Source organism: Rana temporaria, chromosome 2 (genome assembly GCF_905171775.1).
Source record: "Rana temporaria chromosome 2, aRanTem1.1, whole genome shotgun sequence".
In the NCBI taxonomy this organism is placed as follows: Eukaryota; Metazoa; Chordata; class Amphibia; order Anura; family Ranidae; genus Rana; species Rana temporaria.
In genome coordinates, this window is record NC_053490.1 from 40,522,931 (window position 1) to 40,540,156 (window position 17,226).

General features: G+C 46.8%; 1 protein-coding gene across 5 annotated transcripts in view; it reads right to left on the reverse strand.

Annotated features, from left to right (window-relative positions):
- Window positions 1–17,226, reverse strand: part of NOX4 (NADPH oxidase 4) — a 333,977-nt gene that overhangs the window by 316,205 nt on the left and 546 nt on the right. For 4 of the 5 annotated variants that reach the window (XM_040340122.1, XM_040340120.1, XM_040340119.1 and 1 more), the window contains exon 2: window positions 10,750–10,845. In XM_040340122.1, coding sequence (XP_040196056.1) covers window positions 10,750–10,845 — 96 coding nt within the window. Of the gene's footprint in view, window positions 1–10,749; window positions 10,846–17,226 lie in introns of those variants that run through there. The other variant, XM_040340123.1, reaches the window with a different exon arrangement.

The window sequence follows — 17,226 nt, forward strand, 5'->3', positions numbered from 1 at the left end:
CTCTGCTCCAGGGGGCCCATGCCTGAAGCTGTGTAAGGGGCACCATAATTCCTGATGGCGGCCCTGCCGCCCGTTAAGCCCCTGTGCTGCCCACAAATCAGGATGAAAATCATCAGTGGCACGCAGCCAGTGACCGTACTGCTTCCCTTCCCAGTGTTTTAAAATGTACAGCACCCCTGGCTTCCCTTTAGACGTGCACTTCTCCCTTCCTGCCACTGGGTGCTGCTTGTATATAATAGTGAATTAGAATGTGATTTTCTAACATCCCCAGTTTGCTCTTCCCGAGGCTTACTTCTTCATGTCCTGCTCCTCAAGGTATGTCACTGTTTGCTAATCTATATTGTAAATAGAAGTTTTCTGTAGAGTGTGCCCAAAGTCTTTATAATATTTGATGATTCACTGCAGGTCTGGTCAGTGTTTTAAAAAGTTCCTCTATTTTACACATGGCATGGCATGGGGTCACAGCACCGTCTGTCCATTTTGCTTTAGCACCATGGGACCCCATGCCATGTGTAAAATAGAGGAACTCTTTAAATCACAGACCAGACCTGCAGCCCAGGCTGAGTAAATCCTCAGAGCACATGGCATTACTGTCTGTATTTAACTGCTTGATGGGCTTATTTTGGGCCTGGCTGGTTCACATGTATGTGTTTTGGTGGCCCACATTTGCGCAGGCACAGCAGCCCATTCATTTGCGTTTCCTGCAAACAAAAGCGCATGCCTCATGTAATAGGCTGCGCACACGGCACGCCTATGCCCATCAAGCACTGAAATACAGCACTGTCTGTCCATTCTGCTGTCTGCTGTGACTTATCTGCAGTTCCCGCACTGTCAAACTTGCTGCATTTTTAGACGTTTAGGTCACGCTTTTAAAAACACAGTGCGTTTGTGTGTGCAAGAACTGCAGGTAAGTAGCATGGTGCAAAAGCAGAATGGATTTCAAGGCAACTGTATTTTAAAAATGCTGAATGCACCTTTTTACTGCAGGAAACAAAGGCATGGCAGCCCATTCAAATCAATGGGCTGCTGTGCCTGCACAAATGAGGGCCGCCAAAACACATACATGTGAACCAGCCAGGCCCAAAATAAGATGGAGGGGGGCCCAAAAAAAATGTTTGCCCAGGGCCCAAACCATATTAAAGTGGGGGTTCACCCTATAAAACAAAACAAAAAATATGTTTTTTTTCTTCTAGCATAAAATTAGGCATAGTAGCGCGAGCTACACTATGCCTGTCTTGATTTTTTTAGCCCGGTACTCACAGTGCAATCGTACATTGAAGATACCGACTCCCCGCGGGGAATGGGCGTTCCTATCCAGACGGAGGATGATTGACGGCCGGCTCTGGCACGTCGCGGTTCTCCGGAAATAGCCGAAATAGGCTTGGCTCTTCACGGCGCCTGCGCATAGTCTTTGCGCAGGCGCCGTATAGCGCTGTGAAGAGCCGAGACCTACTCCGGCTGTCTTCGGGGAGCGTGACGTGCCAGAGCCGGCCGTCAATCATCCGCCGTCTGGATAGGAACGCCCATTCCCCGCGGGGAGTCGGAATCTTCAATGTACGATTGCACTGTGAGTACCGGGCTAAAAAAATCAAGACAGGCATACTGTAGCTCGCGCTACTATGCCTAATTTTATGCTAAAATGTTGCTATGGAGGGTGAACCACCGCTTTAAAGACAGCCTTGCCTGCAGTGATGACATCACTGTTAGGGGACTGGTAGGAACCGGCCAGTACATACTCATCTGAAATGCTGGATTACCTGGTCCCTGAAACGGAGCCAAGGAGAAATATTGAGTAGATGGCAAACTTTGTACAAGTACTTAAGAAGACAAGTACGAAAAAAAAAGAAATGAGTGGAAGGTATATGTGGGGAAGATTTTAAGTTTTCCCCAGAGATGGGCTTTAAATAGTACATTTCCATAGAGCAGGCTAAAAAGAAGGACGTCTAAGGAGGAAAGAGGAACACAGGGATTTGGTTGCCAAGAGGGACAGTTGAATAGGGAACAGTCGAGAGTTATGAAACATCACACAGATGCATGACGTGAAGCACCCATATGTATGAACCCAGTACTAAGATATATTACAAAAAAACAAAGAAATTGATAACAGATGCTCCAACTTAACATAACAGCATTTTACCAATGTCAGTCCGATAGCTGAACAGCTGCTATTGATGTTAGGTGAGTGTCAGATAATAGCTTGACTCACTTTAGTCTCTTGGGGCTACACTGGCCACCAGCCAGCCTCGTATCCTGGATTTAATGATTATACCGCGAGCCTGACATCATGGTCTAAACACAAGGCTGCTGTAAACAAAATCTGGACACAGGAAGAAATGTAATGTTCCCTTATACGAAAAATGTGCTGCCTTTGTACGCCTTACTTACAGGGCAATATCTTTTCTTAAAACCTTAAATACATTCCAGGAGTAAAAAAAAAAAGGGGGTTTAAAGTTTTACAGTTAAAGTGGTTGTAAACCCTTACAGACCCCTTTGACCTATAGGTTAGCCTAGATTAAGGCTTACCTGTAGGTGCAACAAATTTCCAAGAAAGACGGCACAGATGTCTATGGCGCATGCGTCAGACAACGGCGCGCAGGCGCACTGAGCGTGCCGCTACCAACGTCATCGCTGCTCCAGCCAGTCACAGCGCCGGAGCAGTGATACCCGGAAGTCACTCTGGGTATCATGGCGGCAACGAAGGAGGTGTCTGGGGACCACTGCGGGGGCTTTGTTCTCAGGTAAGTGATTCATAATGAGCTAGTATGCTGTGCATACTAGCTCATTATGCCTTTGTCTTGCAGGTATTTTTCTTAAGAGAGGGTTTACTTCCTCTTTAAGAGCCACAGCCTAGGGAGAAAGGCGCCCACTAATGGGACAGCACTGACCACCAGTATTAAGAATGCATCTCCACTGACCACCAAGGTAAAAAAACATTTCACCACTGATAATCAATATAACAAGACTTTTATCCACTGGCCACAAATGTAAGGGGACACTTCTTCACTGATCCCCAACGTAAGGGGGCATTTTCCACTGACTACTAATGTAATGGGCACTACATTGACCACCAATGTATGGGGACACTTTTTCACTGATCCCCAATGTAAAAGGGCACCTCTACACTGACTACCAATATAAAGTGGCATTTGCCACTGACCACCAATGTAAGAGGGCACTACATTGACCACCAATATAAGGGGACATTTCCCCACTAACCAACAATGTTAGACCCCTTTCACACTGAGGGTGTTTTGCAGGCGCTATAGCGTTAAAAATAGCGTCCGCATTCTGCCCTTAAACAGCTGCTCTATTCACTCCAGTGTGAAAGCCTGAGGGCTTTCACACTGGAGCGGTGCGCTGGCAGAAAAAGTCCTGTCAGCAGCTTCCTTGGAGTGCATTAGGAGTGGTGAACTCACCGCTCCTAATGCGCTCCTGCCCATTAAAATCAATGGGCAGCACCGCCGTACCGGCGCTAATACGCCGATGTAGCGGCGCATTGCAGGCTGATTTAACCCTTTCTCGGCCACTAGCAGGGTTTAAAATCGCACCACTAGCAGCCGAAATGCGCCGCAAATCCGACGGTAAAAATAGCGGCGCTTTACCGCTATTTTACTACCGATGCTCGGGGCGGCATAGTGTGAAAGCACTCTAGGGGAGCACTTTTCCACTGACTATCAATGTAAGAGAACATTTTTCCGCAGACTACCAATTTAGGGAAGAATGTTTCCACTGACCACATATGTAATGGTACAATATACTGACCACCAGTGTAATAAGGCATGTTTTAACTGACTGCCAATAGAAAGGGGCACAGCTCAATCAACCACCGATGTCAGGGGCCCAGATTCAGGTAGATTTGCCCATTAGTTGCACATGTGAAGAGCAGCTGATTTGCTCTGCGCTGGGGCAAATTGGAAAGATTGCCACCTGATTCAGGATTCCTTTTGTCTGCTAACTTGCTCCTTTGTAAGGCAAAAATCAGGGCCTAAGGCAGCGCAAGTGAAAGTGGGTGTGCCCTATGCAAATGATCTTTTTTCCACTCAGCAGTGGTTTGCGCCTATTTTCAGGGCAAATTCTGCCTAGCTGCTTGCACTGAGCAAATAAATAGGGGCAGACCTGCGCAGGTCCTGTGCAAAGTTACATCCTGCTTGTTCCACCCCCCCCTGAGCAAGGTAATTTTGCCCTTTTTTCTGAGATGGCACCTCCTGATAAGAAAAAAAAAAAAAAGCAAATTTTCTCTCCGCTGAGATGGATATACTGCTTGCGGCACTGACGCGCCATACTGCCGTTCTTTTTGGTTCAGAGCGGAAGAATACCACCGTAGCCCAAAGGAGGGCAATATATGAGGCTATTACATTGGACATAAATGCCCTGGGCATTGAGGAGAGGTCCTGGGAGGACATCCAAAAAATTTTACTGACATGCGTCGTCGAGTCAGGGACAAAATTGTCCTAATCAGAAAGCATAGCAGGGGCACGGGAGGAGGACCAGCCTGCTCTTTACGATTAAATCCAGAGGAGGAGGTTATCGCACAGAGTTTAGCGCTGGAGCAGGTGGAGGGAGTCCCAGGCTATGACTCCACTGTTGGGGACTTGGGGACTGGTAAGTTTTTTTTTTCATATTTGCTGTGTATCATGGGAGGGGTAGAAGGGAACATGTAACAAGTTTTTGTTTCTCATATTTGCTGTGTATCATGGGAGGGGATAGAAGGGAACATATGAGGGGGTATAAGGGAAGATGTAAAAAGTTTTTATTTCTCATATTTGCTGTGTATCATGGGAGGGGGTAGAAGGGAACATATGAGGGGGTAGAAGGGAACATGTAACAAGTTTTTTGTTTTCATATTTGCTGTGTATCATGGGAGGGGGTAGAAGTGAACATATGAGGGGGTAGAAGGGAAGATGTAAAAAGTTTTTATTTCTCATATTTGCTGTGTATCATGGGAGGGGGTAGAAGGGAACATATGAGGGGGTATAAGGGAAGATGTAAAAAGTTTTTATTTCTCATATTTGCTGTGTATCATGGGAGGGGGTAGAAGGGAACATATGAGGGGGTAGAAGGGAACATGTAACAAGTTTTTATTTCTCATATTCGCTGTGTATCATGGGAGGGGGTAGAAGGGAACATATGAGGGGGTAGAAGGGAAGATGTAAAAAGTTTTTATTTCTCATATTCGCTGTGTATCATGGGAGGGGGTAGAAGGGAACATATGATAAGTGTGTTGCTCCAGCAACATATTTTTTTTGTGTCATCCACAGATGTTGATGATGAGGCTGGGCCATCGTCGGCTGTAGGGCGACCCACGCCATCCCCAGAACATCATGGGGTCCAGTCAGGCCCCCTGCAGATCCTGGGCATGTTGGTGGAGAAGGATATCGCCCATAGTCCATCTAGGGAGGAGGAAGTGGTGGAGGAGTCCATTATCCTCAACCTGGATGAATCTGTGTACCTCCAGGAGGATCCCACCATCCCTGACCGACCCACCACCCCCCCGACCATAACGTCATCCCCCTCCAGGGCAAGCCCCTCCAGTGTCCCCCCCTCCAGTGTCCCACCCTCCAGTGTGGCCCACTCCCCTTCTTCTCCCTCAGTTCGTGCCCCAGCCTCTCCTCCAAGGAAGGCTCTATGTAAAACGAGGGGTGTACCCTCCAGCCTCCGTGAAGGTCTGCAGGAGGAGCAGGCCCGGCAGACCCGCCATATAGGGGACATGGTGGGAGACTTGAGGCGGGTGGCGGACAGCCTGGCATCCTCCTCCTCCTCTCTGCAGCAGGCCCTCACCCTGCATGCTGACCGGGGGATACGAGATACTGAGAGCTTGGAGGAAGTCAGTGCCAACTGTGGAGCTATGGTCACCTGCATGGTCGAGCAGCAGGGCGCCATCGCTTTGCTAACAGCGGAGGTGAGCAGGTTGGCAGGTGCGGTGGAGGCCAACACTGCTGCTGTGCGGGAGGAGGAGAGATTAACCAGGTGGCAGCAGAGGACCAATACCACCCGGCAGCTGCGGATGTTGGCCCAAACCAACAGCGTGCTCACCCGCCTGGCCAACGCCATGGAGGGCATGCAGGCACCACCTGCCAGGAGTGAGGAAGTAGGGGTTGATGCTCCTCCCCCCCTCCATCCCCACCCCATGCTCCATCCCCACCCCATGCTCCATCCTCAGCCCAGGCTCCATCCCCACCACAGGCTCAACCACGCAGACTGAGGAGCCAGAGCCGGGGCACCCTTGGCACAAGGATGTCCAAAAAAAATAAAATTATTTTCCTTTTATTTTTTGTATTTTTTACCTATCCCTTGCTGCTCATATAATGAGCTTTTTCTATTTATTTTGATTATGCTTATATTTTTTTTTTTTGGGGGATATTTTTTTTTTGCTCAGATTATGAGCTTTTCTATATTTAGTTTATGCTCAAAGTTTTTTGTTTTTGTTTGTAGTCCCTACGCACGGTGAGGAGTGCTGTAGTTGCTCTCCAGCTGACCTGTGGCCATATGTTGCTAACTTGCCCCTGCTTTTATAAAGTGAAAATTTGCCCCGGCCAAACAGCTTGCGCGCTTTGGGAGCAAAATGCTCCTCACACGCGCAAGTTTATGAATCAGTGGCAGTTCCTCATTTGCATATTTGCTGAGGGAAAACCATGAGAGCGCAAGTTGCTCCCTGAGCAAAATTGCCCCTTAATTGCGCCGGGGCAGAGAAACTGCCTCCGTGCAAAAATAGCACATTTCAGGCTTAGCTTGCTTTCTGGGTCACCCACAAATTTGCCTGGGAGCAAATCCGTACTTGCGCGGCGCAAATCACACTTGCTCCCGCGCAAGTCATACCTGAATCTGGGCCAGGGTCTTTACTGGTCTTTACTGACCATAAATTATGGTTTAGACCAGAGGTCTCCAAACTGCGGCCCGAGGGCCAGATGTGGCCCTTTGCTAGCCTTTATCCGGCCCTTGGGGCACAATTTCTTCCAATGACATGAGGCACTATTCCTCCCATTGACACCAACAATGGGGCACTATATTATCCACTGATACCAATGATGGGATACTATTCCTCCTACTAATAGGGGGAATACTCCTCTTCCTATTGACCACCAACCCTGAGGCCATGTATGTTCTCACTGATGCCGGGCCCATGACTTTTTCTTCCCTTGCTGGTCCCAATCTGGCCCTCCTAAAGTCAGAAGGGCAATAAAGTGGCCCTTTGTTTGTAAAGTTTGGATACCCCTGGTTTAGACCTTCTCCCTTCTTCACTAACCACCAATGTAAGGAGGCACTTTTTAACTGACCACCAATATAAAGGGGCACATCTTCACTGACCATGATTGTGAGGGAGAATTTCTCTGCTGACCATCAATAATAGTTTGACCTTTCTTCACTGACTACCAATTTAAGAGAGCACTGCATTGAAGAAAGAGGGCACTACACTGATCACCATTGTAAAGGGGTATTAAACTAACCACCAATGAGGGAGAGCACTTCTCAACTGAATACTAATGTAATAAAACTACACTGACTACCAACGTAAGGGGCACTGCACTAATCTCCAATGTAGGGGACACTTATGGGGCACTACACTGACTGCCAATGTAAGGAGTCACTTTCCAGTGACCACCAATGTATGGGAGCACTTTTTCCATTTACCATCAACGTAAGAGAAAATTTTCCCACTGACCACCAATTTAAAGAAGCACTTTTCCCTTGACCACCTAGGTATGGGTACAATACACAGATTAACAATGTAAAGGGACATTTTTTCCCTGACGGACAATGTAAGAGGGCACTTTTCTGGCTCAATCATTTGTAATTATTTATTTAAAACAAGTAACAAGGGTGAGCACCAAATCCGACCCACACAGGGGGTAGAATTGACAGCCTAAGTAAGGCCGCGTACACGCGGTCGGACAAAACCAATGAGAATGGACCGAGGTTCAGTTTCATCGGCCCAAACCAACCGCGTGTATAGCCCATCGGTCTGTTTTCCTTCGGTCCAAAATTTTAAAACATGCTTCAAAATCGAACCGATGGCCCACTGCCCGATCGGTCCAAACCAATGGTTAGTACAGAAAGCATCGGTTCAAAACCTGCGCATTCTCAGAATCAAGTCGACGCATTGAACTTCGTTTTATTCAGCACGTTGTGTGTTTGACGTCATCGCGTTCTGACCCGATCAGTTTTTGGAACGATGGTGTGTACGCACATCAGACCATCAGGCCACTTCAGCGGTGAACCGATGGAAATGGCCCATCGGACCATTCTCATCGGTTTGGAACGACCGCGTGGACGCGGCCTAAGAGGGCGCTTTTCAACTGCCCGCCAATATAAAGGGGCACAGCTCCACTGACCACCGATGTAAGGAAGTACTTCTTCACTGACCATTAATTATGGTTTGGACCTTCTCTGTTCTCCACTAACCACCATTGTAATGAAGAGGCACTTTTCAACTGACGCCAATATAAAGGGGCACATCTTCACTGACCACAATTGTAAATGAGAACTTCTCCTCTGACCATCAATAATAGTTTGTACTTTCTCCACTAACTACCAGTGTAAGGAAGCACTACATTGAATGTCAAAGTAAGAGGGCACTACACTGATCACCACTGTAAAGGGGTACCAAACTTACCACCAATGTAATTGGGCACTACAATTTTCACCGTCTTTCCTGGCAAATATCATTATTTTAGGTATTACGCATGTTTTTTTTCTAGCATAGAAGCTCCTGTGTAATATTCAGTAAATACTTACCGTAGTTATCGGCGTATACCGCACACTTTTTTCCCCTCAAAATAGGGGGAAAATCACGGGTGCGCGCTATACGCCGATTGTATACCTTGGGCTCGGAGGGGAGGAAGGGGGACAAGCTCTGCCGAGTGCAGCCGAGCGCCGCTGGAATCCACAAGCCCTCTCTCCTGTATACTCGGCTCTAACGTCACACACACAGTCCCGCTTCTGCCACCGGCATTGGATCAGTGTTCCATCAATCACAGGAGCTGGTCCAATGCCGATGGCGGAGGCGGGACTGTGTATGTGACTGCCGCCGAATGAACAGGATGAACAGGAGATGACGGCTCGTGATTCCCTCACTCCACGAGAAGAGGTGAGGCTGCAAATGGGCACATAGGCTGCATCTAGGCAAATAAAACTTAGGGGCACATAGACTGGAGCTGGGCACATAGGCTGCATTTAGGCTGGAGCTGGGCACATAGGCTGCATTTAGGCTGGAGCTGGGGCACATAGGCTGCATTTAGGCTGGAGCTGGGCACACATAGGCTGTATTTAGGCTGGAGCTGGGCACACATAGGCTGTATTTAGGCTGGAGCTGAGGCACATAGGCTGCATTTAGGCTGGAGCTGGGGCACATAGGCTGCATTTAGGCTGGAGCTGGGGCACATAGGCTGCATTTAGGCTGGAGCTGGGGCACATAGGCTGCATTTAGGCACACTGGGGTAGATTCAAAGAGCAATTGCGTCTGCGTAACCATAGTTACGCAGCGCAATTGCTTACTTGCGCCGGCGTTACGAATGCTCCTGTTTTAGGAACCTCGTTACGCCGACTGCAGCCTAAGAAATGACTGGCATAAGCCTCCTTATGCCGTCATATCTTAGGCTGCATTCTTACGCAGGCCGCTAGGTGGCGTTCCCGTTGTGGTCAGCATATAGTATGCAAATTGCATACTAACGCCGATTCACAACCCTATGCGAGCCCTACGTACGCAGTTTACGTCGTTTGCGTACGTCGGTTTTTGCGTAAGGCTGCCAATGCTACGTATACCCTTCGTTCCCGCGTCACGAAATTTGAAATTTACGTTGTTTGCGTAAGTGAATCGTGAATGGCGCTGGACGCCATTCACGTTCACTTTGAAGCAAATGATGTCCTTGCGACGTCATTTACCGCAATGCGCAAATCTAACTGAATCTACCCCATTGACCACAAAATTTAAAAAAATGTTTTTTTCCTGAAACTTCCCTCTGAAATTGGGGTGCGCGTTATACGCCGATAAATATGGTATTTAAATCTGTTTTCTTTTTTTTCTTCCAATACTTCCATCTGGCATACATGTATACATATGTCCTCCGATGCAGATATTTGGCTTTTGCGTTACGGATCCAAGCGCAGTGCATGCTTACGCTCATGTGTCAATGTCTCCATTGAAAACAATGCAGCTGCGTTCAGATCTGTAAATAAAAAAAAACACTTGTAAGTGTGTTTTTTACAGATGTGTGTATGAGGCCCCAATGATTATTACTGAAAAACAGTTTGTCTTTTAAAATATCAAGGTGTCAAAAATGATCCCCCATAATTGTCATAGACGCTCGATATGACTCTATTTTTTTTATTATTCAAATTGTTGGGGTTAAATGACCGGCTTCTCTTTTTACAAAACTCTGTTTTTTTTTTTTTAATGATTGGGCACAGAGTGTGCGGAGATGAAGTGTAAACACGCCGGCCTTTTTTAAGTTGGCCCTAAGTGGACTATACATCCGTCCTACCTGCCCAGAGACTAATTGAAACCCCAGGGCTTCCTCATTCCACAGGCTGACTTCAGAACAGCTCCAGTAAGGAGGCCGGCCAATCTGTCACTTCATTCATAGCCTGCCAGAGGCTGCCGCAGCTAAGCAAACGACAGCTTTTGTTCTTAGCCTGTCAGCTTTTCCACTGCGGAAGGATCATAGCACACGTCTATCAGAATAAGCATGAAGCGAGTCCAAATACATGTCACAAGTCTTCCCCAAAAAGAAAAATTCATCTGTGACTGCTTACCCCCAGCATCTGGTGCAAGTAATAGTACTGCGGGCTACTGTAGTACAGCGTGAAAGTTTTCCAAAACAGCCAGGCGTTGAGAGAAAGCCAGGAAAACTGTTAAATTAAAAAAAAAACGAGAAGAAAAGACGTAAGAAAAGGAACTTTGTTAAAAAAAAAACATTTTGGGCTCTCTATTCAAATAGCTAAATACACATACAGTAAAAAAAATATTGCGCATACCAAAATGAAAACACATATATAAAAGCTGCGTCTCAAAGATGTCATACAACATCAAACATGCAAATACAAAAAAAGGGAGTTGCGCTAAATTGTGCAAAGTAATTGATAGACACCTAATTGACGTGAACACAATCCTAATTAAAAAATAGGTTCAGTGCATCAAAAAATAGTCCAGAGCAAAAACTCAAAATGAATAATTGAAAAAGGAGTGAAAGGTGAACACAGTTCAATGCAAAGTAAGCAGGAGAGCAGTGAGTCTCAAGTGTGCAAAACGAATCCACATACGTTGTGATTACTGACGAATAGGAGACCTCCACCCACGAGAAACACTGACCCTTACCAGAATATAAGATCTCAATGAGATCATAAACAGCAAAACTGAAAAGACCTCCAATATCCACAGCAGGAACGAGTTCAAGCATCCATCCAGTGGTATTTAGAATGAGCAATGAGTTAATCCCCCAAATGATCACCAGGTATAGGAACTCCAGAATATGAAAAGGAATCAGGGAGAGCTCATAGTGTAAAAACGTTTGGTATTTAATAAGTAAAAAACAGATTGTGCACTTACAGCAATCATGTAAAAAAAGGGGAATAAAATAACAGCTGCCGGCCTTGTTTGGAGCGCGTGCCCGTGTCTTCCGGGTCCTCACACGTACAACGCGGTAACGTCAGAGCGCCGCCTCCCGACGTTTCGTCTCAACAGGGACTTGTTCACGGGATTGCTGTTTATGATCTCATTGAGATCTTATATTCTGGTAAGGGTCAGTGTTTCTCGTGGGTGGAGGTCTCCTGTTCGTCAGTAATCACAACGTATGTGGATTCGTTTTGCACACTTGGGACTCCTGCTTACTTTGCATTGGACTGTGTTCACCTTTCACTCCTTTTTCAATTATTCATTCTGAGTTTTTGCTCTGGACTATTTTTTGAAGAAATTGAACCTATTTTTTAATTAGGATTGTGTTCACGTCACTTAGGTGTCTATCAATTACTTTGCACAATTTAGCACGACTCCCTTTTTTTGTATTAGTAAAAAAACATATGTATAGAACATTTTTCTCAAAGTATACATAAAGCCAAAACTTTTTTGTGTCCTTTTTGGATAGAATGGTTAAAATCCTCTTTGTCGCCCGGTTCCGAGCATCCCTCGGCTTAATGCATATTTGTTTTCTATACATCGGCCCTGTCTTCTATTTCATTCTACATTGTACCTGGATTGGCTCACCTAATGCCTACCACTTATTACAAAGAGTGCTTTTTATTTCTATTTTATTTTTGTATTTTTTTTTTGTTTTTCTGTATTTTGTTGGTCTTTTCCTGTTGGAAAATTTGCAAAATCAATAAATATTGTCAGTTTTCAAAAAAACCCTCTTTGTCTTGTAGTGATGTAGACTAGAGGCCCATTGGAGGAACCACAGTGCTTGGCAGAGGACCAAGAAATCAACATTCCCAGAAGGGTCGAATTCTGCAGGATCTTTAGCCCGCCGTTCCTCTTCAATTCTGCAGAGATCAGAGGCATTGGCAACAGAAGAGTATGAGTATTCCCTGTTTATGGCTTTTTTTACATTGTTTCATTGGTCCAGCTTGGTCCAATAAAAATATGTATGTAGCACTACCCCCCGAAGGAGCTGCTGAGTATTTTTGGGTGGCATGTTACCTCTATCTTCTCGCTGTCCAGGGTGATAAAGAGAGTTTGAAGAATTCCAATGTCCACATGATACGCTTCTTTTTCTAGGATTTATTTGTAGAACTTAGTAGAAAAGAAGTTGGAGGGGTGGAAGGGTAGGTAAGTAGGTTCGGGTGTATAGTCACAAATAGGAAACACTCCTGCTTCCAGCAAACAGTTTTGTCGCCACTCTAGCCAGAGTGGGTATTGCTCACCCGGATAGGTCCCTCTCACTGGCCTAGCAGCCGGAATGACACACGGAATAAAGTACAGTCTCTACCACAGACCTTCCTTTATAAGGAGACACTTTTGGTCCAGAATCCCCTGCCACAGGATTCAGCACCCGGATCTCTCTAGATCAGTGTTTCTCAATTCCAGTCCTCAGGCCCCCCCAACAGGTCAGGTTTTCAGGATTTCCATTATTTTGCACAGGTGATTTGATCAGTTTCACTGCCTTAGTAATCACCACAGCCTTTTCATCTGAGGGAAATCCTGAAAACCTGACCTGTTGGGGGGGCCTGAGGACTGGAATTGAGAAACACTGCTCTAGATTAACTTTGTAGAGCTTAGATCTGACAGGTGACCACCATCAAGCCTCTCAGAGTATGGCGCATCCTTCGATGAAGTTTCCAGGCCTTCTCCCAAGGTACCAGCCTCTTGCATGGTCTTTTCCAGGATAGGTCCTCCCCCGGCTTCCTTCATCAAGTGGTTTCCTCTCGCAGGACAGACAGCACAGGATCACCTTGCAAATGCAGACCCAGTCTGACTACTGGGCCTACCAAGCGAAACCGCAACCCCGGACCAACGTGGTCCCGAAATCAGTATTCAGGAGTCCCTTAAGTACCCCTAACCAGCATGCACAGTGGGATGACCACTCCCAAGTGATTCGCTGCTGAGGGGGGACACCCAATACACCCTGACTTTGCTGCTGCCACCCTTGGCCTGGAGTGGTAACGACACCCCTAGGCAAACAATGGTGGGAACTCCCAGCACAGCCCTGGCTGGAACAGAGGCTAAATTTCCCATAATCACAGTTGTCTGAGCCAAATAACGACTCAGACCCCCTCTAAATTTACAGCAGCGCCTGTTCAACGGGAGCAGGGCGCTACATGTATGTGCCATACATGGCCGATCCCTGTGGAAGTGTCACACTCTGTGGGATCTTTAGGTTCCTCTTTACTTTTGCAGAGATTGGCAGCATGGGCATCAGAAGAGCTTGAGTTTCCCTAGTTTATGGATTTCTTTACATCAGGGGTGCCCAAACTTTTGAAGAGCGAGTGCCACTTAAGCGACTTGGAAACTGATCGCGGGCCACAATGAGCGGAGCGGGCCGGTGACAGGTCCGTGTCCGCTCTGCATATGCAGAGCAGACACGGCCCGCTCTACTCTATGGGGCCACCGATCCTTCCAGATGGAAGGGGATGGATCACCTTCTGTTTTTTTTTTAGCAGATCAGATTGGAGGTAGACAGGTGTAATCAGAAACAAGTCTGTTTACATCTGCAGATCCATAGAGGTGAATGGAGGGTCCAAATGGGTCAGACCCATCGTGTGAAAGGGGCCTAAGGCTTCTTTTACACTGATGTGTTGTGGTTTACCCACACCATGGATGCAGCACCTGTGGCTTTCCTGCGGGTTAGTGGCACTTTGTCATAGACGTCTATTATATCCTGCAGTTGTGGTGCACTTTCTGAAAGTGCACCAAATCCGCAGGTAGTAACAGAAGTCTATGTGAAGGTAACCCGCAGCTGCACTGCTATGCACCAGAGTATAAGTTTGAAAGCAGCCCAGTAATCACTGCAGAACAGATATGCCCAGGGGCGGACTGACAACTCATGGGGCCCCCTGGGCAATAGGAGATTATGGGGCCCCCGGGCAATAGATTATGGGGCCACACAGTGTACACACATACAGTATACATACACAGTATACACACACAAACATACAGTATACATACACAGTATACACACATACAGTATACATACACAGTATACACACACACACACATACAGTATACATACACAGTATACACACACACATACAGTATACATACACAGTATACACACACACACATACAGTATACATACACACATACAGTATACATACACAGTGTACACACACACATACAGTACACATACACACATGCAGTATACATACACAGTATATACACACACATACAGTATACATACACAGTATACACACACATACAGTATACATACACAGTATACACACACATACAGTATACATACACAGTATACACACACGCAGTATACATACACAGTATACACACACACACAGTATACATACACAGAATACACACACATACACAGTATACATACACAGTATACACACATATACAGTATACATACACATACAGTATACATACACAGTATACACACACACATACAGTATACACACACATACAGTATACATACACAGTATACACACACATACAGTATACATACACAGTATACACACACACACACACAGTATACATACACAGTATACACACACACATATACAGTATACATACACACAGAATACACATTCACACACTGAAAAGATACTGGAGAGAGACGGGGCAGCTATAATCTTGGGATTTTTAGACCAAAAGGATGTCGGTAAGGGACATTTCAGGGACAGGTGTAAAAAAACACAGATTTTTACAAACCGTCCTTGGTTTTACTGAGGCTGGCAACCCTGATGCGGCCCCCTAGTGGCATGGGGCCCTTGGGCAGTGCCCGAGTGCCTGAATGGTCAGTCTGCCCCTGGATATGCCCATATATACACTGTGGTTTTAGTCAGTGGCTGCTGGTGCTCAAATTGTTTTTTTTTTTTTTGGGCGGGGGGGCGCAAACAAACGAAAAAAAAAAAATCATCAATTGCAGCCTCACTGTGCCCATCAATTGCCACCACTGTGCCCATCAAACGCAGCCAGTGTGCCCATCAATTTTTCGCCAAATAAGCTTACTTTTAATAACAGTCTTCTATTCAGGTATCACCGGCTGTTGCTGTCCCAGGCAGAGTGCATTTGGTATCACTCCGCCTATGACAGGAGCTGGTCTTATACAGGAAGCATCGACTTATGCAGCTCTACTCTGCAGCCACTTGCTTGCTCCACCACTGGCTTCATTCACAAAACTGATGCTCTGGGATGGGGGAAATCTAGGCTGGGATCCGCCATCCTAGAGCAGGAGGCCGCGGGCCTTATCAGAGGGCTCCGCAGGCCACATGTGGCCCCGGGCCACTGGTTGGGCACCCCTGCTTTACAGTGCATTGGTGCGGTTTGGACCAATGTTACTATGCATGTGCCATAACTGGTGGACCCCAGTAGAAGTGTCAAATCTTGCAGGATATTTAGCCAGTGCTTCCTCTTCACCGTTGCAGAGATTGGCAGCATGGGCAGCAGAAGAGCATGAGCTTTCCATGTTTCAGGCTTTTTTTTTTTTTACAAAGTTACATTGGTCCGTGCCAATCAGACTTAGCAGCAGAGCAGTCACTCCGTGCCTACTACATTGGTTTCCAGCTTCCACTGGGATCTTACAGCTATGGAACATGTATAGTTACATCAGTCCAAGCTTAACCGACATAATTACCGTATTTATCGGGGTATTGCGCACCCCGGCGTATAGCGCGCACCCCTAAAGTGGACCCGACATTCCTGTAAAAAAACATTTTAGTACTTACAGTTTTGGTGTCTTGCGCGGCGTCCATCGGCGGCCTCGTCGGGTCCGGCGTCCGTCTGCGGCTTCGGGTGTCCTCTTCGTCGGGTCCGGCGTCCTTCTGCGGCGTCCTCCCCGCTCGTTTCCCGCGCCGAGTTTGAATACTGCACCGGCATATACCGAGCGCAGTACACTCGTGTATCTTCGGGCAGGCTCGGCTACTCTCGCGCTCACGTCCTGTACGTCCTGTATATGAGCGCGAGAGGAGCCGAGACTGCCCGACTATACACGAGTTTACTGCGCTCGGTATATGCCGGCGCAGTACACTCGTGTATAGTCGGGCAGGTTCGGCTACTCTCGCACTCACGTCCAGGACGTGAGCGCGAGAGGAGCCGAGACTGCCCGACTATACACGAGTGTACTGCGCTCGGTATATGCCGGCGCAGTATTAAAACTCGGCACAGGAAAGCGGTTATCGGCGTATATCCCGCACCCACAATTTTGCCCTGATTTTCAGGGCAAAAAAGTGCGCGGTATACGCCGATAAATACGGTAATTATGCAAAAATAGACAATCCTGGAATTCAGCTTTAACACAACACAATACTGTAAAACACGATCGGAATTTCCGATGAAAAAAGTCCGACTGACTTTTTCCATCGGAAATTCCGACCGTGTGTATGCCCCATCGGAAATTCTGATGAATTCCATCGAAGTTTACATAGAGAACGTGTTCTCTTTTACTCCGATGGAATTCCGTCGGAATTCCGATGTGATTTTGGACGGATAAAGGTCCGATCGTGTGTACGGGGCTTAAACAGGGGGCAATGAAGAAACATGCAAGTTGATAATAAGAAATCCCAGCACCAAATCCACAATCCCTCGAAAGTATCCCTTAGGAGTCAGCAGGAAACGAAGCGGTAACAGCG